The sequence below is a fragment of the Malania oleifera genome, chromosome 2 (genome assembly GCF_029873635.1).
Source record: "Malania oleifera isolate guangnan ecotype guangnan chromosome 2, ASM2987363v1, whole genome shotgun sequence".
NCBI classification, from domain to species: Eukaryota; Viridiplantae; Streptophyta; class Magnoliopsida; order Santalales; family Ximeniaceae; genus Malania; species Malania oleifera.
In genome coordinates, this window is record NC_080418.1 from 37,010,702 (window position 1) to 37,031,579 (window position 20,878).

At 37.1% G+C, this 20,878-nt stretch overlaps 1 protein-coding gene across 1 annotated transcript in view; it reads left to right on the forward strand.

Annotated features, from left to right (window-relative positions):
- LOC131149366 (vacuolar protein sorting-associated protein 41 homolog) overlaps nt 1-20,878 on the forward strand; it is a 56,166-nt gene that overhangs the window by 14,620 nt on the left and 20,668 nt on the right. Inside the window, exons 5-13 of the mRNA XM_058099754.1 lie at nt 8,180-8,312; nt 8,413-8,503; nt 12,235-12,337; nt 14,311-14,414; nt 14,486-14,579; nt 14,703-14,858; nt 14,952-15,014; nt 15,197-15,262; nt 16,834-17,034. Of these exons, the coding sequence (XP_057955737.1) occupies nt 8,180-8,312; nt 8,413-8,503; nt 12,235-12,337; nt 14,311-14,414; nt 14,486-14,579; nt 14,703-14,858; nt 14,952-15,014; nt 15,197-15,262; nt 16,834-17,034 (1,011 nt within the window). The remainder of the gene's footprint in view (nt 1-8,179; nt 8,313-8,412; nt 8,504-12,234; nt 12,338-14,310; nt 14,415-14,485; nt 14,580-14,702; nt 14,859-14,951; nt 15,015-15,196; nt 15,263-16,833; nt 17,035-20,878) is intronic.

Sequence of the window (20,878 nt, forward strand, 5' to 3'; positions counted from 1 at the left end):
AGGACGAAAACATTAAAGAAAGATGGCGAAGTTATCTTAGTAAGTTGTTTAATGAAAACCAAATAGTAGGCTAACTTAGATTTGACAAATGAGGAAAAGACTTAAAATATGAGATTTATTTGCAAAATTAGAGCTAACGAAGTTAAGTTTGCACTAAAAAAGATGAAAAAAGGGAAAGCTTTAGGATTGGATAACATCCCAATTAAAGTTTGGAAATGCTTAGGTGATAACAAAATTATATGGTTAACTAATTTATTTAATATAATTATAAAAACTAAGAAAATGCCAGATGAATGGAGGAAAATCACTTTAATACCTACATACAAAAATAAAGGAGATATTCAAAATTGTAATAATTGTCGTGGAATGAAACTTATGAATCATATGATGAAACTTTGAGAAAGGGTAGTTGAACAAAGATTAAGGTTAGAAACGAAGGTCTCAGAAAATCAATTTGGTTTTATGCCTGAGAGATCTACCACAGAAGCTATATATCTTTTAAGAACATTAATAGAAAAGTTTAGGAAAAAGAAGAGGGACTTACATATGGTATTTATTGACCTAGAGAAAGCATATGATAGGATACCTAGGGAAGTTCTATGGTGGGTTTTAGAAAAAAAGGGTGTGTAGTAGGTCTACTGATGTCATTAAGGATATGTACGATAGAGTAATGACTAGTATAAGGACTATAGATGGAGAAACTAGAGAATTTCCAATCACCATAGGCGCACATCAAGGATTTGCTTTAAGCTCTTATCTTTTTGCTTTAGTGATGGACCAAATGACAAAGAGTATTCAAAATGAGGTTCCATGTTGTATGTTGTTTGCAGATGATATTGTATTAATTGATGAAACTAGGGGTGGAGTAGAGGCTGAGTTAGAATTATGGACAGAAACTTTGGAATTTAAAGGCTTTAGGATATGTAAAAATAAGACAGAATATATGAAATGTAATTTCAGTATTAGTAGGAGGAATATTGGAGACAAAGTTGAACTTGATGATGAAGAAATAAATAGCACTTGTAGATTTCGATACCGTGGATCTATTATGCAAGTTAAAGGAGAAATTGAAGATGATGTAATGCATAAAGTTAAAGCAGGTTGGGTAAAATGGAGAAGTGCTTCAAGTGTGCTTTGTGATCGTAGAATACCTTTAAAATTAAAAGGGAAGTTTTATAGGATGACTATAAGACCAACTGTGCTATATGGATCAGAATGTTGGGTGACGAAGAAATAGAATATCCAAAAAGTAAAAGTTGCCGAGATGAGAATGTTTAGATGGATGAGTTGTATAACACTGAAAGATAAATTAAGGAATGAACATATTTGTGATAAGTTAGGTGTAGCTCCTATAGAAGATAAGATAAGGAAGGGACAACTCAAATGGTATGGACACTTGCAACGTAGGCCATATAGTGCGCCAGTGAGGAAGAGTGAGTTAATTACTGTGGAGGGTAGTAGAAGGGGTAGGGGTAGACCTAAAATGATTTGGAAGGAGATAGTAAGGATTTAATATCCGTGAATTTGTCAAAAGAAATGGTTCATGATCACATAAATTGACGGAAAATGATTCATATAGCCGACCTCGCCTAGTGGGACTTAAGGCTTGGTTTTGTTGTTGTATTCAACAAGACTGGCAAAGAGGATAGCTCTCCCATTTCCCTATCATTTAACGATCTATGGAAGTGGAAATCCAAGAAGGCAAAGGACCACCTAAATTAACAACAAAAGAAGAAACGGACTCATTCTTTCTTGAGTTTTGGCAACAAAGGCATGGAAAAGAGGTGGACAAAACTACATTCCCCAACCAAGGATCTTTCCAAACCGGATTTTACTACCTCTACCCGCCAAGAATTTAATATGGGGAATGAAGAGGGGATAAGTCTAAGATATAGCTTTACACGGGCTCTCTGAAGAACATCTAAATCTCAAATTAGTATCCTACCCATTCTTGTCTAATCTATACCTACTTTTAACGTCCAAATGCCACAGAGAGGAATTCTCTAACGAAAACCACCAAAGACATTTAGCCAAAAGGGTTGTGTTTTTAGACACTAGATTTCCATTACCCAAACCACCCTATTGTTTATACCTACCCACCACTCCCCAACTAACCAGATGATCCCTACTACCCCCTATCCTTGACCACAAAAAATCCCTCATAATCTTCTCAATCTTATTAGCAACCCTCATCGGAATCTTAAAAATCGAAAGAAAGTATAGAGGGATACTAGAAAGACAAGCCTAGGTAAGAGTAATTCTACCATCAAGAGAAAAAAGAGCACCTTTCCACTCATCTAGTCTCTTAGAAACCCTTACCACACCAGGATCCCAAAAGTTACCTCCCAAAGGAACCCCAAGATAGGACAAGGACCATTCCAAAACACTACACCCCATCTCCACAGAAAGCTTCCTAACATTCTTAACAACCATATTGATAGTTGTGATACCGCTCTTACCCATATTAATCTTAAGCCCAAAAACCTTCTCGAAAACGTGAAGGAGACCCAAAATATTCTTGAAGGATGGTTTATGATCCTATAGAAAAAAGATAGTATCATTAGCAAATTGAAGATGCGAAACCTTGACCCCCCCCCCCCTCCCCCACTTCCAATCCTTTCACCATACCTTTATCCACTACCCTATCGACCATCATACTCAAAAAATCAGCCACTAAAACAAACAAAACAGGGAAAGAGGGTCACCTTGCCTAATCCCTCTTCTAGCCTTAAACCATGATTTAGACTCGCCATTTACTAATACTGAGTAGCTCATATCAAGCAAACAACCCCTAATCCAATGTTGCCATCTCTCTCCAAACCCCTTCCTCACAAAGATCTTATCCAGGAACTTCCAGTTCACTCTATCATGAGCTTTCTCAAAATTGAACTTAAAGATGATACCCTTCTTCTTCCTTCTCTGAATATCCTCCACAACTTCATTAGTAACCAAAATGGCCTCCACATTTTGCCTACACCCCACAAATGCACTTTAAGCCTTAGAATTAGTCTTATCAAGCACCATATTCAGCCTTTTAGCTAACACTTAGTGATGATTTAATAAACACTGGAAACTAAGCTAATTGATCTATAGTCCGAAATCTTAATAGATTCATTCTTCTTTGGCACGAGAATTATGAAAGTGGAATTGATACTCTTTACTTAAAATCCGATTCCTGTAAAATTCATTAAAGACCTTAAGCAAATAATCCTTCACCACCTTCCAACAATCTTGGAAGAGAGGCGTATTAAAACTGTCTAGTCCTGGAACTATATCCCTCTCCATGCCTCTTCCTCGAAAGGTCTTTCCAAACAACCCATTTCCTCGCTAGATAAAGGATCCCACTCTATTTCTTCAATCATAGTTCTGCTAACATCCTCCTCACAATACAAATTAGAATAAAACTTAGTGATTTCAGCAACAATTTGACTTCCCCCATATCCAATTCCAACTCCCTGAAGAACCCTCATTGTGGCATAAATGTCAGAAGCAAGAATAGATTGAACATGAAGGGGAAGAATGCCTTTTCCAGATTTGGACGAGTTCAGAAAAAGCTGCCTCGTCATCGTTACCCCCTTTTTTACTGAAGGAATATCAACAAAGTCCATATTAGAATTAGGTTGAGGTGCAAAGGACAAAGACCCTTTATCCATCAATTCTTTCATTTGGTTTAAACTGTTCTTAATATCATTATTACCGCCGCCTTGCGCAGTTTCAGAGAACAATTGAATACATTCTTCCTATACAGTTGTATGCTTTGTGTAGGTTTGTCACCCTATCCTAAATCTTCCACTCCCTTTCCTTTAGAGCTTTCCTCTGTTAATTGAGCCAAGGCTTCCTCTTCATACAGGGCTAAATCAGCTCTCAATTGATCCGCCAACAATTCCTTCTTAAAGTCACAAAGCTGCTCAAGGCATCTTTCCAAATAGGAAACCTCCTCTACCCCCCTACTCTTAGGAATCTCCAATTCCCTTTTTGATGTCCCATCGGTTGAATCGAAAGATATTTATGGATCAGTATCGAGCAGTGCAATCCTTAGATTCTCCTCCATCACCTTCGAGTCTTCTAAGCACTATGTTTTTAATCTCTCTCCATTCAATTTTGCTTGAGAGCCCTTTCTAAATTCCCCCTCAACCCCAATCCACCTAACTTACTCATCTGACCGCTAGAAGGGATACCTGGTTCATTAAGTCTTAAATTCTTATGTTTGGAAGGTCTCATTTCCTCCTCTCGAATTGGTTGTGAAATCATATTAATTGTACTCTTTTCAACCCATCTGCAAACAACCCTTCTTGGCCTTTTATTCAAATGCCCACGTTTGCAATCCCCACTTCCATCATTAGGGGAGAAGCTACTCCTGAATTGCCCAATTCTTCTACCCCTTAACGGATGCTCTTTGACAATTTTGGAGAATGATTTGTTATCCAAAAGCCTTTGAAACACATTCTGTTTCTCTAAGGTTTGCTCCTGACGAACTATGTTCTTTGAGCCACAATTTGCACATCTCATGATGCAGTATCCCTAGAAGTCAATAGACAACTTCATCAAGACTTCTAAAAATTTGTGCCATCCCTCGCTTTGATTTATTTTTTGGGCATGGAGTGCCTGTCTTCAAGCTCCATGATGCCGCTTCTCAATACAAATAAGCCTACCCCTGTCATTGCTCCTTAGTTCCATATGAATCTTATCTCTCTCTCTAGGAAAAGAGCGAACCCCACTTGCCCATTCGCTACTTCCAATAAACCTGAACACATTAGCCCCATGGATCTCAAGATCCACAAGAACTCCTCCTTTTTCAGTAAGATATAAGAGAAGAATCTCCTAACAAATTTAGATAGCCTGAAAGCTGAATTGTCCAACAATTAGCATTGAAAAATTCTCTCTTAATCTTCACGAGTAGCACGTCCAACTATTTCCTTCCCTTCCACCCACGAGCGAATAGGCAACCAGAAAGTAAACATTATTCCACTAGGCGAGAGAACCAAACGACCAGCAAATCATCAAAACAACATGTACAACAAATAACCAAAAACAATCAATCAGCCCTAGGCAGGAAGTTTAAGAGCCTCCCAAAGTGAAGGTAGGACGCTTGCACAGCCCTGCTAAAGATTAACAAGGAATCTGGTTGCAGGACCATCTCTGACGCTGAAGAATTCCAAGCAAAGACTGTCGAAAGTAGGACCGTCTTAGGCGCTGAACGTTGAAGAGGATGACCTTGATGGGAACCAAATAAATCAATCGTTGAAGGGGACACCCATAGAGAATTGACATTGACAATCAAATGAGAGTTGCCGAGATGGGAACATTGGAGTCATTGAGATACACTGCTCTTGTTCGATTCTTTTAGCCAAGGAGGACTTGATGCAGTGATGCACTGTTCCTGTTTGATTCTCACAGTGAAGGAGGACTTGCCCCAGTGATACGCTAGGGTTTAATGGTGGAATATCTCTGGAGAGGGTCGAGAAAAGAAGACGAAGCAAGGTGCAGAGAATGACCCCTTCAATTGACGAATCCAGTTGTTGACTTTCGTATTGTGAGTTTTGTGACCTTAGTGAAGTTCAGTGGAGTAACGACCACCACAATGTCCTCTTTGACTGCTTCTAGGTATTACTTTTGGTGGTAGAGGAAGATGATCACGAAGGGCTGGGCTAGGGTTCAAGGTGATAGAGGAGGACGATCACATAGGGCTATGGTCCAAGATGATAGGTATGAAGATGATGAAAAAACAGCTACGGTGAAGGAAGATCGACTTTGTTGTGTGAAAGAGGCTATGAATTGGTTAGTGGAAGGAAGAGCCATCTCGAAGGCCAAGGATAGGGGTGCTGAGAGGAGAACATCGAGTCAGCTCCTTGATTCTTTGTCGACGGTGGCGGCACAGGGACTTGTTGATGGACGGAAGCTGAAGATTAAAGAATAGAAAGCATGGAAAGTGGTCTTTTTATGCACTCATTCTCTGGCATCATCCTCCCTTGATTAGCAAGGTTAGCATGAACTTCGCTGCTATGTAATATTTCTTCTAGAAAAATCTTGGTATTATAAGATTTAGGCAGGTTAGGATGGTGGATAGGGCAGTCGATAGAGGTTTAGTGAAAGGCTTGGAAGTGGGGAGAGAGGTCAAGGTTTTGCACCTTCAGTTTGCTAGTGATACTTTTTTTTTTCTAGAGAGAATCATAAACCATTTGTTTTAAGAATATTTGGGTCTCCTTCACGTTTTTGAGAAGGATTTTGGGCTTAAGATTAATGTGGGTAAGAGCAGTACCACGACTATCAATATGGCTATTGAGATTGTTAGGGAGCTATCTGTGGAGGTGGGGTGTAATGTTTTGGATTGGCTGCTGTCCTATCTTAGGGTTCCTTTGGGGGGTAATCCTATATCTGCTAGCTTTTGGGATCCTGTTGTGGAAATGGTTTCTAAGAGACTGGATGGGTGTAAGGGTGTTTTTTTTCTTTTGGTGGTAGAATTACTCTTATCCAAAATTGTCTTTCTAGTATCCCTTTATATTTTCTTCCAATTTTTAAGATTTTGGCAGGGGTTGCTAATAAGATTGAAAATATTATAAGAGATTTTTTTTGGTTGGGGGTAGGGGTTGTAGGGATCATCTAGTTAGTTGGGGAGTGGTGGATGGGTCTAAACAGGAGGGTGGTTTGGGTATTGGAAATTTGGTGTCTAAAAACGCAACCCTTTTGGCTAAATGGCTTTGGCTGTTTTTGCTGGAGAATTCCTCTCTGTGGCATTTGGTTGTTAAAAGTACGTATGGATTAGATGAGAATGGGCGGGATATTAATTTGAGATTTGATGTTCTTTAGAGAGCCCATTGAAAGCTATCTTTGAAAGTTATCCCCTTTTCATTCTCCATATTGAATTCTTGGTGGGTAGAGACAGTAGTATCCGGTTTTGGAAAGATCCTTGGTTGGGGAATGTAGTTTTTTCCACCTCTTTTCCATGCCTTTTTCGCCTAAGCTTAAGTTAGGATGAGTCCGTTTCTTCGTTTGTTGTTGATTCAGGTGGTTCGTTGCCTTCTTAGGATTTCCATTTCTGCAGATTGTTAAATGTTAGGGAGATGGGTGAGCTATCCTCTTTACTAGTCTGGTTGAATAACTGCAGTTTTTCTTTAGAGGATAGGCGGTCTTGGTCTCTGGATCTTTTGGGCGTTTATTCATTTGAATCTTTTTGTAATTTTCCAAATAGGTCGAATTTTTATTTTCTGCTCTATAGATCTATTTGGAAGGCCAAAGTCCCCTTTAACATTAGGGCTTTTATCTAGTTGTTGCGCTTGATAAAATTAATACCAATAACTTGTTGCAGGTTAGGAGACTTTTGAGACTATATCTCCAAACATATGTTTTTTATGCTTTAATTGTTCAGAATCATCACCACATTTGTTCATTCATTGCGACTATGCTTGGAGTGTTTGGAATATGTTATTTGGTATATAGGAGAATGTTGGGTGAGCTCTAAGATAGTGGAGGATTTTTTGGCAGTGACTTTTGTTGAATTTGCAGGAAAAAGGAAAGGGCAACGCTTTGGAAATGTTTTTTTTTTTTGCAGCTTTTGGAGGGTTGTGGATGGAGCGTAATGCCTGCATTTTTTTAGAGAAGAAGTCGGCTCCGGTGCTGGTTCTAGAGAAGAAGTCGACTGAGTTGCTGGTTTGGGAAAAAAGAAACATTATTTGGCTTCTCTTTGGTGTGTGGGACAAGGGAATTTTAAGGGGGTGAGCTTTTCTGATATTTAGCGTGATTGGCATTATGTGTTGGAGTGTTAGTTTGTGATGGTTTTTTTTTTCCCTCTTTTGTTCTTTAGTCTGTAGGTAGTTCGTTTGTGTTTTTTAATCTGGATTTCCCAGACTTTGTTAAGGAGATGTCCTATTCTCCTAGATGCTGAATTCTTCTTTTATTATGTATATAAATATTAAGATTTAATGCGGTGTTCTTTTTTCCTGCAATTTTTGTGAGTGTGGGACACAACTCTTCTACGCTTTAATTGTATAGAATGTATTTGGAAAAATAAAAACAATCAGAGAGAAAAAATTATCAACAATATTGAAAAGCCTCAGAAGAATCTTTTTCTATAGTTCTTTTTTCATTATAGTTGACAACATGCATGCAAGGACCCTCATCTTCTCGTCATATAGTGGGAAAGTAATTATGATTGGAAGCATATGTTAATTTCTTTGAGCAGGGAAATGCACAGAGACCTGAAGTACGTGTAGTCACATGGAATAATGATGAACTTGCAACAGATGCACTGCCTGTACATGGCTTTGAGCATTATAAGGCAAAGGACTATTCCCTTGCTCACTCTCCTTTCTCAGGTTTTTACCCTTTCTATTTCTTAAATTATTTAGTTTAGTGAGTTATGTGTAACTGATGCTTATCACTCAAACAGTTGTGATACTTGGAATTTGAATGTAGGTAGCAGCTATGCAGGTGGTCAGTGGGCTTCTGGTGATGAACCATTATACTATATTGTCTCTCCCAAAGATGTAGTTATTGCAAAACCTAGGTTAGTATTGGTTTTTTCTGTTTCTACCTTCTGCAGGGTCTAATTTTGTCTAAAATGAGATGTAAGATCTTGATTGGCTTGTAGTTAGTGGTTTTGTTATGGGCTTATGGCTAGGCAGTAATCAATGCATAATTTATTTAGTGGAATGTTTAGTATGCGGTTATGGATTTTAATTGTTGTGTCCTCAACCTGACAAAATTAAGTCCTGGACTGATGAAACTTTGGGACAGATTATTATAACAAACCCCCCCCCCCCCCCCAACCCAAAGAAAAGGGTAAAGGAAAAATGACTGAATTATTTTTTCTAATACTCCCCCACTGTGTTTTGACAGAACATAAATTATAAATTGTTATGCGCTTCAGTAAAAAGTTGTACTCATTGCACATGAATCAACTAGTCAGAATCTTGATATGATATTTTAAATATCATTTGAACTTTGCAAATCATAATTTAATTTTGAGCCAAGCTTTCCTGCTAGTATTACCTTCCCCCTGCAGGTTACTATGTCAAGTTTTGTTATACTTTTTCGAGTATTGTTATTGCCTTTGGTTTATTCTTTTACTTGATATAATCGCTTCTGGCCATTTAACCTGGGGAATGAGTGTTTCATTTAGTGGGTCCACCCCCATTGAATTGGACCATCAATCATACCCTAGATTAGAAAATATCTCCTCTAAGGAGATGATTATGAGGAATTTTCTTGGGTCAGGTGTAGGGGAGAGGAGAGATCATTTTGGTTATGGGGGAGGTGGTTTTTAGCTCTAAAGTAGGAGGCTTGGGTCTTGGTTATTTGGTTTCTGAAAACATGTCCCTCTTGCCTAAATGGTTGTGGAGGTTTCCCTGGCAAGCGAATTCTCTTTGGCGCATAGTAATAAAGAATAAATATGCTTTACAAAATAATGGTTGGAGACTCATTGGGGGTTTTTGAAATTCTTCTGAGAGTCCTTCAAGGTTCATTTCTTAGGTTTAACCTTCTTTTCTTCCTTTGATGAAATTTCAATTTGGGAAAGGTAATCACTGGGAAGGAATTTTTTTTTTGGGGGGCGGGGGTGTTGCAGTGCTATCTTTTTCCTCTGCTTGGGTATTTCACCTCTCTTCCCTTCATAACCATGTGATTTCCTCTTCGAGAATACATGTATTCCTTTTCTTGGGATTTTCACCTTAGAAGGGATTTGAATGATAGAGAGGTGAGGAGTAGAGTTGCTGCATCTCTGTTAGAGTTTGGTCTTTGGATTTCTTGGGGGATTATTCTTGTAATTCTTTCTTTTCTCAGCTTATTAAGATTAGCGTGATCTTTCCTCTCTATTGGGGTGTTAGGGAGGCTAAAGTTCTTTCTAAGATAAAGGGTTTTGTTTGCTGGTGGTGCTTAATAGAGTTAACACCAACAGTCTGCTGTACAGTGGGAGACTGTTTTATGTGTGGTTAATGGTTCAGAGGATGTGCCTCACCTTTTTATTCATTGTTCTCTTTCTTGGAACTCATGGAACTCTCTTTTTGGGGTGTTTGAAGAATTATGGGTCTCTCTAAATTCAGTGGAAGATATTTTCTGGTTTTGGGAAAGGTAAGGATGCTAAAAGGCTATGGAGATGTGCTCTTGGGGCTGTGTTTTGTGGAATTTAGCTGGGAAATAAATGCTAGAATTTTTACAGGGAATAAATTATTGGTGGGATTTATATGGGACAGGATCTGATACTTGGTTTCTTGTTGGGCTTATAAAGCTGGCCATTTAAGAGTTGTTGTTTTCAAAACTGGAATGCTTTATTAAGATGACGTGGTTTTCTTTTGTTGTTCTGTTTGACGACTACTTGTCTTCCTTATTTTTGTCATCTTCTGCTTTTCAAAAAAGTTTTTTTTTTTCCCCTTTAAAAAAGAAGAAGAAGAAGAACACAAGGAGATGGCGATTTGGTATTTTTTGTGGAGAACATTGTGTTGAAGAGTTGAGGTATAATGCCTTCCCCCCTCCCCTCCCCCCCCCCCCCACCCCCACCCCCCTCTCTCTTAAACATTTGTTTCATTTAAGCAATTTAAATGTAAAGGTTAAAAAATGGCAGGAGGAGGATTTATGGTTATCACCTTGCAACGTAAGGGTCCCTGGATGGATACTCCTTTTAAGCCAGGGAAAGAGAAAGGAGGATATTGAAGGGGTTTTAAAAGTCTCTCTCTATGTGGGGCTGTCCTCCTTTTTATAGAGTGAGCCTCCTTTGACCAAGGAATTTTTAAGTTTAAATTTCTTATTTGGGAAGAAACTCCTCTTCTAGGACCATCCCAACATGTAATGCTCTCTCTCTCTCTCTCTCTCTTGGGTATGTCTCCTAATTGCACTGTATATATATATATACACGTCTGTATATGTATGTGTGTATCTATGGATATATGTATCCTCGGGGGGGGGGGGGGGGGGGTGGTGTAAATTCTCAGGTTTGATTCATTCATCTCTTGGGGGAATGCAGATTGGTGCTCTCTCTCTCTCTCTCTCTCACACACACACACACACACACACACACATTTTGGAGGTGGCACTTTACAAAGGCATTGACTAGGTTATGCTGTTTTAGGTGTAACACTTTAATGAAGGCACTCGTCTGAGATTTATGATCAGTTCCTTCCTAAGGTCCAGTATTCTGTGGGTAATGGAGAGTGAATCCATTTTTTGGAAGATCATTGTCTGGGGGATAGACCTTTTTCTACTAAATTCCCTTGTCTTTTTCATGTATCAAATACCCAAGATACTCCTATTTCCGCTTTTTTTCTTCTGTAAGAAGGAAGGCATTCTTGGAATTTCCATTCTGGGAGAAATCTTAATGGGTGAGAGATTAGTGAGTTGGCCCTTTTGACTAGGCTGCTTGATTCTTTTTGTAATCATTTGGGGAGTGACAAAAGGATCTGGAGCTTAGATACTTCTAGGGAATTCTCTTGTAAATCCTTTTTCTCTTATTTGACTTGTGACTCTACTGCGGATAAATTTGCTTTGTATCCATTGATTTGGAAAGGCGCAGCTCCCTTGAAAACAAAAGCTTTCATTTGGACTGTGGTACTTGGAAAAATTAATACCAATCATTTGCTTCTGAAGAGATGAGCCAATAAAGCCTTGTCTCCGGATATTTGTGTCCTTTGCTTTAGGGGTGGAGAGACTTGTGCTGGTTTGTTTCTTCATTGCCTTTACACGTTGGCTATTTGTAATAAATTATTTTGTATATTTGGTGATAGCTGGGTCCATGCACATTGAAGACATTTTGCTTCATATTGTTTAGAGGCTTTGGTGAAGGGAAAAATAGGAAAGCTTTATGGCAACGTCCCATTATGGCTACAATTTGGTGTGATTGGATGGAAAGGAATGCCAGAATTTTTGGAGTGGCTTTGTCTACTAACTTGCTTTGGAGTGGAGTGACTTATCCTTTCATCTTTGTGGGTGTTAGCAAATAGTTTTTGTCATCACATATCTTTGGAAGAGATGCAGTGGGACTGGTTGGCTCTCTTGCATTGATTTTGGTTTTGGGCCTAGAATAGGAAATATTTAATTATTTACCTTCAATGTAAAGGGAGGATTTTATTCTCCCTGTTTTCGTTTTTGTTTTATTCTTCTTGTACATTCTGCCCTCTCTATTAAAATTTTTTTGCTTATCAAATCTTTTTTTTTGGGTACTGTTATGTTTCTTTCTTGTATCATATATGTTGAATGATTACAAAATTCGTTTGACTTGTGAACCTGAATTTTTTGTTTGGTTTGTAGGGATGCTGAAGATCATATTTCTTGGCTTCTACAGCATGGATATCATGAAAAGGCTTTGGCTGCTGTTGAAGCAGGACAGGGACGGAGTGAACTTCTAGACGAGGTCTTTTATGCCATTTAAAAATATTTTTTTAGGTCATAAAAATTTCAAAATAAATACTTTGGGTTTTTCTCACATACAAACAAAAATGCTTGTCCCAACTTAACAAGGCCTGAGCAAAGTTTTACATTGATAATGGCTAGGGTTTCTTGGCTTAAAAAATATGCAAATTTCAGCCTTCGCCATATGTTCTGGCATGCTTCTCTTCTAACCCTTTGCCCAGCTTTTGCATCAAAATGCCCAAATATCCTTTTTTTCTTTCCATTTCTCCTCTATCTGAAGCCATCCAGTTCTGTGAAAATCCTCCTGCAGAAGCCTCCCTCAATAGTTTTTTGGCCGCTGCTAGCCATCTCCTCTCCTGTCCCATACCTCACCTAACCACTTGACCATTTTGCCCTATTTAGGCCCACTAAAACCATCATAAGAGGGGAGATCAATGGACACAATAATGCATTATTTAGAACTGAAATATTCTAAATAAGATTCATAAATGACAAGTATATGGTTTATAATGTGCAATAACTGTAAAACTGTGAGCATATTAAAAAAATTAATTTACATATATGAAATTCTTAAATTAACTAAATATTAGTTCATAGGAAAAGAATGCAACTTATCAAAGCTTTTTTAAAACTCAAAACACTTAAAATTCCATATAAATTAAGAGATTTAGTTTATGAAATTCTTCAAATTTGTCAAAATTTTGTTCAAAGTTATCAAACCCTTGAAATTTCTATCAAAGGTTTGTAAAATGGTAATATATTGAAGTTAGTATAGAATGATTTTGAAACTCAAATTTTAATTTCAAGAAAATTTGTTCCATTGCCAAAATTTGACAACCTTTTTAAAAATTTAAATATTTTGACATATTATGGTGATGTATGGTAACTTTAGAAGTTTTTGCAAGGTGGAAATTGGATTCTATTTTGATCTTGAAGGTAGTGAGTAGAGGAAATTTGAATGGAAATTTTGACAATTTTGTTGAGTATGAGGTCTATGATTTCAGATACTTGGTTCACGACATTGTTCTGGTTTTTTTTTTTTCCTTTTTTTTTTTTGTGTATGGGAAAGTGTCACTTAATTGTTCTTCTTGTATAGCTCTACGTAGGGCAATTTGTTATTGCCTTATATTGCAAATTTGGACTCACTGCATTAAGCTTTGACTAAAAAGTTTTATCTGTGTTGGTATAACTAAAAGGAATTACTGTTGACTTCCTACACTTTTCTTCTCTCAAGCTTGGTGAATTTGTGACCCGTTCATGTTTTGTATTTGATGGAGATATGGGTTTTTTTTTTTTTTTGTTGATAATTTTGACATGTTTAGTGATTGATCTTGAGAAGCATGAGACTTAATTGTGATAAATTCTGCATAGAACTGAAAATTGGTATAATTTCAAATTCAGCAATAATTTTTTGCATTCAATATCCATTCCTATCCCTATTCCTATTTTCTTGCAAAGTAATTATTTGATCTTCATCTTCTTTTCAAGTATAGTTCTTTTTGAGGATGTTATGCTAAATTGGATCATAATTTATAACCAACTAGTTTTGTGTGTGAAGAGCTCTGCACCAATTGTATCATTGTCTATGCTATCATGAGGCCTTTTTTGTGAGGGAAGTGAGAATTTGCTTTCCTTCCTTTTTTTTTTAAAGAAATTTAATTTGATGCTGTTTTCCCTAAGCCACAATAGCCTAAAAATTGTCCTAAAATATGGCTTGGTCAGTATCCTCATAGTCTCATGTGTGAACTTTTAGGAAATATATTTGCTCGTTTATTTTTTCTATCTTGTCAGTATTTTTCCATAACCTGGTGATTTTGTATATTTCACTCTGGATATATATGTTTTTTTAAAAAAAAAAAAGTTTGTGTCCTAGCTGATTATTCAATACCTTCAATATTTCCATCTTCCAGTTCCTATTTAATTTAGTATATTTTAAGATATTTTTTTTACTAAATTTGTCTATTATGTACGCAGGTGGGATCAAGGTACCTTGATCATTTGATTGTTGAAAGGAAATATGCTGAAGCAGCATCTTTGTGTCCAAAATTGTTGCGAGGTTCTGCTTCAGCTTGGGAGAGGTATCAAATTATGAATTATTAATTTGGTGAAAATTTTTTGTTAATAACTGGCAGTAGCTTGCTTCTCTTAGATGGGCTTTCCACTTTGCTCATCTCCGTCAGCTTCCTGTATTGGTTCAATACATGCCAACAGAGAACCCAAGATTGCGTGATACTGCTTATGAGGTTTGTTAAGGAAAATATCATGGGCAAATTCTTTTTTAATTTTTTCATATACCATTTCTGTTGTCCCTGGTGCCAACTGCCATATTCGATCCAGCTCTTGAGCTGTCTATTGTTATGCTACAGGTTGCCCTTGTAGCTCTGGCAACAAATCCTTCTCTCCACAAAGATCTCTTGTTAACTGTCAAGTCTTGGCCATCTGTAATTTATTCTGCGTTGCCCGTCATCTCAGCAATAGAACCTCAACTGAACACTTCATCTATGACTGATGCGCTCAAAGAGGTCAGATGGAAATTATGTTTCATATAAATTCTGAATCCTGTTAACCCTGTTGGCCAGTACACATTTTTAATCTAATGTTACTCTCCTTTGCAGGCACTAGCAGAGTTGTATGTAATTGATGCTCAGTTTGAAAAAGCTTTTGCGCTGTACGCTGATGTGAGTTTTCTTCATGCACATCTGTACCCCAGAACATCTGCGTCCTGAGTCCTGACATTGTTAGATTATGTGTGATGTCTATGTTAATGGTTTGATGCTCTGATAATGCCATTGGGTGGCACATGTTCCCTATTTTGGTTTTGATGTTGCTCCTTTCTTTGTTTATTTACCTTTCTTTGCAGCTTATGAAGCCGGATATATTTGACTTCATTGAAAAACATAACTTACATGATGCCATTCGCGAAAAGGTATGCTAGTCCCATCTTATATGCTAAAGTTACAGCAAAGCTATTTGGCTTTTAGAGCCATTATCTGGTGCAAAAGAAGTGTTGTCTCAGCTCTAAAATTATTCACAGTATTGTTTTAATTGTATCTTCATGGTCATGATCACATCATCATCTATTGGGCCACAATTTAGAATTTTAAAAACATTTATTTTTTTGTTTTCTGAATTTTGCTTTCTATGCTGATTGCTGGCATTTTATTATTTCCGATTTTACATATTTTTCTGGGGGATGAGTTCCAAGTGTCAGGTTGGTTAAGTTGGTAGCTACAACCTTTGGATGTTTTGTGTTGGGAGTATAATCCTGTAATTTTCAATACAGGGCGCTAGTTGGCAAGTGGATTTTGCATTTCATGGGGGGAAAAGGATCTTTTTTAGAGGCTTGTTATTGAAAGTATGTACCTGATTGGAATGGATGGATTGCTATAGAGGGTTGGGAGATGTATGGGGTCAAGGTTTGGAACTTGGAAGCGGATCAGGAAGGGGTGACAGGACTTTTGGAAGCATGACTAATGGTGTTGGGAATTTCTGCAGAAGCATTAAGCCAGCCTTTTAAGTTGGGAGTGCCTTGGTCAGATGTTGTTATGCTTGTCAGCTTATTGGTAATGGCACTACCTGGAATGTAACCTTTGTCAGGCAGGTTCATGCTTAGAGGGTAAGTTTTTTGTGTAATTTAATCTGTTTTATAAGAAGGTGGTTAATATTGAGAGGGAGAATAGAATGACGGAGGCTTGCTAAAGGAAATTTCTTACAAGGAGATTGCAAATGGGAAGATGGGTGGCGGTCAGGCAAGTTTTCCATGGAGGGCTCTTTGGAAATCAGGAGGTCTCACTAATGATGCTATCTTTGCTTAGGAAGAAGCGTGGGAGATGATTTTGACTATGAATAATCTTCTGAAGAGGACAAGGTGCTGTTTGACCTGTGTTTTCTTTATAAGAGGCTGAGACAGGTAACCATCTTCTCCTCCATTGTAGGCACCAGGCAGATGGCAGACAAGGGAGTTGCAGGATGTAGTTTTCTTGATTTTGGTTGTATCTTGGGTTGCTGTGGGGTTGGTAGCTCAAGAATTGTGGGATTTAACGAGTATAGAGACTTGTACAGGGAAGAAAAGAGGTATTAATTTAAATCCTGTCAGGCTGTCAATATTTTTGGGTGTCTAGAGGGAAAGGAGTAGAAAACTAGAAATGTTTAGAGAGAATATCTTCATCTCTATAGGGTCAAAGAGAGGCTGTTAAAAAGTTTAAACTTCAAATTTTTGGTGTATTGGGAATAGCGTGCTGGATGTGCATTCTAACCTATATTTAGTTATTTAACTCGTAAAATAGTTTTCTTTGTAGATGAGCTGGAACCCCCTTGGTGCATTTCTTTAGTAAGATACATTTCTTTACTGATCAGAAAACATATTTTGTTCATAAAATGAACTAAACTCATTAAAGCCTATCAGAATTTCTAAGAACTGAATTCTTCTGCCTTAGTTTTTTTTTTTTTTGTATTCCATCTGATGAATCACTATTTGTTTTATTGCCTGTCTTATAGGTAGTCCAGTTGATGATGCTAGATTGCAAACAAGCTGTTCCGTTATTGATCCATCACAGGGACTTTATTACTCCGGCTGAAGTTGTTTCACAACTTTTTGCTGCTGAGAACAAGTGCAATTCCAGATTTTTTTTGCATTTATATCTCCATGCACTATTTGAGGCTAATCCACATGCAGGAAAGGAATTCCACGATATGCAGGTACACAGAGACATGGAAATTAGGTTTCTGTCATTTTTGTGTCATTGTTCTATGTTTCCTTTATTGTGAACTGTCAGATCTGTGCCATAAATTTGTTTATATAACTAACAGACCAAATTTACGTTATGAAGAGTTCCAGTTTTTAACTTCGTGGAGAGCCAAAATGGCTTTTGGAAACGGCACACTTCAAATATCAACAGTGGTTTGTTGGAAGTCGTTAGTGTGGCGGCATCCTACAGTGTAGGGTACTACTATCGTGTTGTTTTGGATCTATTTCATATATAAACAGTCAACTAGTCTCTCTCCAGACTGAATTTTTTTCTTAATTTCTTCTCTCCTTTCTGCTCCTCACTTGAACTAATGTAAACTCACATATTATCTGGATAGTCGAGTTGGATATATTAGGTTTACGCCATGGTATCAGAGTAAGTTCCCATCTTGCAATTATTGCTCATTGCTGCTGTTCATGCCAATGTTGATCAGTGTTGTTCTTGCCACCATTTTCTGTTTCTTCTTCCTTTTCCCTATCTGGCCTAGTTGATTCTTAGATTCTCTGGTTTGAGAGTTGTATATGGCGTCCTTGTTCTGTTTTTGTCTGTTCTCATGCTTTTCTGGGTGTTGTCTGTTTGTGGAAATATGGTGTGAAGTGGTTGCTGTACTGTGTGTATCTCTTTTGGCTGTATCATGGTTGGTTGTCCTGAGCGAAGTTTGTTCAGGGCATTATGCTTGCCTGTGACTGCTTGTCTTGTGTACATAGGATGGGTCGTGTAGGTTTTATTCTTCGAGTGGGAGCCTTGGAGAAAAATGGGAGTATGACTCCTCAAACAGTTTAATGTTTCCTCGTGCTAGAGCTAGAATAGCGTAGAAAGCTCATTAGAGGAGGTGAGTATTCATCAGTGATTGTAAAACTGGCTAGATTTTGTAAACGTGTTTCGCCTACTTGCTTCCCTCGCTAAACACACGTTGCCTACAGAGGTATCAATATTGAATTGCGTTGATATAAATTTATTGCGTGACTCTTGTTTGATTTCATGCTTGTTTACTGCTTTGACTTAACTTTGTATTCGATAGTTGAGAATTTGTTTGTGGTTCTGAAATTGTGTTATTCTTTTGGTTGACTAATTAAGCAAGAGTGTTGTAACTAGTGCTGTATGGCCCTTCACAAGGTGTGAAATGTTTGGCCTGAGACACTGGTTCTTGAAGTTGCTGCAGCTGGCTTCAATGTGTTTATGTTTGGTGAGAATTATGCTTGATACTTGATGGTTTTAGGTATATTTTTTGGTACCTGCACAGCTGTGTATGGTCAATCAAAGTGCTGGAGCTGCTGTTTGTGGCCTGTTCAGGTTTTATATTTATTATTTGGTGCCTGCGCTGCTGAGTGTGGTGGTTGATCGAAGTGCTCAAAGTGCTATAGTTGTTATTAGCAGTTGTAATTGCTATTTATTTGGATCTTGGTAATTTGGTGTCTAAGAGCTTTGTTTTTGTGGAGAGGTAGCTGTATGCTTCTGGTGTTCTATTTGCTTTCTTTGGCATAAGATGATTAGAAGAAAATTTGGTTTGCAGGAGACTGATCCGATGCTGATATTTTAATGGAGTTTCTCCATAAGAGTTGTTCGAATGCAGTTTTAGGAGGGTTTGCAAATTAGCTATATATATATATATATATTGTGTCGCTTTTATTCTTTTTAATCTTTCTAACCTTCACAGTATTCCCATTTCTTACTTTTGGTTTTTATTTATTATTTATTTTTGTGGGGGGTTGGGAGGTGGACTTGGTTTCTTGGGATTTCCATCTTTTAGGAATCTTAATGACAAAGAGGCTGGGAAGATCACATTGTTGCGTAATTTATTGCTATAAAATTTTTTTTTGCTTTTCTTTTCAGTCTTCTTGTTAGAGGGATAGATTTGGTGTTTTTTCCCTATAAACTCTTCTATTGTCATCTGATTCATTCTTCAACTCCTTTTCCTTTAGATAGAATCCCATTTGAAGGGCCAAGGTTTCGTCTGAGGTTAAGGCTTTTGTTTGGTTAGGAGTCCCTAACCAAGTACCATGAACAATGAGTTGCAGACCAGGGAACCTCACATGGCTTTATCTCCCACATTTATTTGGCTCGTTTTGATGGTGATGAACCACATTTTTTTAATAGAAAAAGAAACTTATTGAAAGGCTGGAGAAAAATATACAAAGAAAAAATTGAGAGCAAAAGTCTTCTACCAAAAGCTCCCCCAAAAATTAATGGGCCATTTGGTATCACCCTCAAAAATTAAAAAACGAAAACCAAAAGCCAGAAACAGAAACTAAAAACTAGAAACCAACAACCTGTTTGGTTAACATTTATAAAAATAATAAAAATTAAAAAATAAATTAAAAAATGCTCATTTTCATCTTCAAATCAAAATACTATAGAAATATGGTTAAAATAATAAAATTACAAATAATATTACATTAAAAAAAATTACTATAAGGAAAATGAAATTTATTATAATTATTTCACTTAATTGTTCTACTTTCAAAATTTACTTTACATTAAAAATTTTATTGGACATGACAATTGAAAAATTGTAAAAGTATTTTGTAATTGGCTTTATTATTATTTTTTGAAATTTGTGTATATTTTTCTTTTAATATTTTGTAATTGCCTTTATTATTATTTTCTTAAATTTGTTTATATTTTTATTTTAATTATATTTAAATAAATATGATCATTTAATTTTGGTTTTAATTTAAAAGTGTAATAAAATGAATAATTTAATTAAAAAAAACTATTTTTGGATATTAAAAATTTTTTGACAACAGTTTGTCAAAACAATTGATAACCATAATCTGGTTTTCAGTTTTTTGACTAACAGCTGAAAATCGGCAACAGAAATAGAAAATTAACAATAGAAAAAAACTCGTTTTTATAATTTGTTTTTTCATTGTGGAGAAATAGAAACAGAAAGTAGAAAACAACAACGATACCAAACATGCCCTAAGGGTTTCACATGGCTGATTGTGCTTACTAAAATCAACACTAATAACCTGTTGCAGTCTTGCAGATCAGGAGACCTTTGAAGGCCTTATCTTCAGATGTGTGTGTGATATGCTACTTGAATTCTAAAATGGCACCTTATCTATTTTTACACTGACTATGCATGAGAATATTGAAAATTTTATTTGGTGTGATGGGAGAATATTGGGTTTTCCCGGCCTCGGTGGAGGGATTGTTGTCTATTTTGAGGGTTTTGGTAGAAGAAAGGGGAGGGTTGCACCGTGGAAATGCAGTATTTTTGCAGTTTTGTGGGGTTATGTTTGGAGCGCAGTGGATGGATTTTTTCAGGGAGAAAATTGAATTGGCAGGTTTTGGTGAAGGTTCATTACCTCGTTTCTTTATGGCGTGTTGGTTTCGGTTGCTTGAAGGGAGTTAGTGTTTCAGAGGTTCAGTGAGAATGGAGGAATCTTTTGCTCTGATTATTATGTTTTTTTTCCAGCTTCTGTCTTTTTAGTTTATTTTTTCTGGATTTTTTCCAGAATTTTTATGGGAGAAGTCTTTTTCTCCCTTTTTGTAAATTCTCCTCTTGTCGATGAAATCTCTTCTCTTGCTATCAAAAAAGAACAACGCCCCTTAAAACAGTGAGCACTATAAGCACAAAGAGAAGCCAAGTATTGAATCCTGTCTCAAATAAATCCAACTGAAGAACTCTTCCTTGAAATATTCTAGCATTTCTTTCCTGCCAAATTCCCCACAACACATCACAAGGAGCCATGTCCTCAACCTTTTAGTATCCTTCCCTTTCCCAAAACCATTAGGAGAAGTCACCTACAGATCTTCCTTTGGTTTTTTGGGCATTCCCACATTTTACT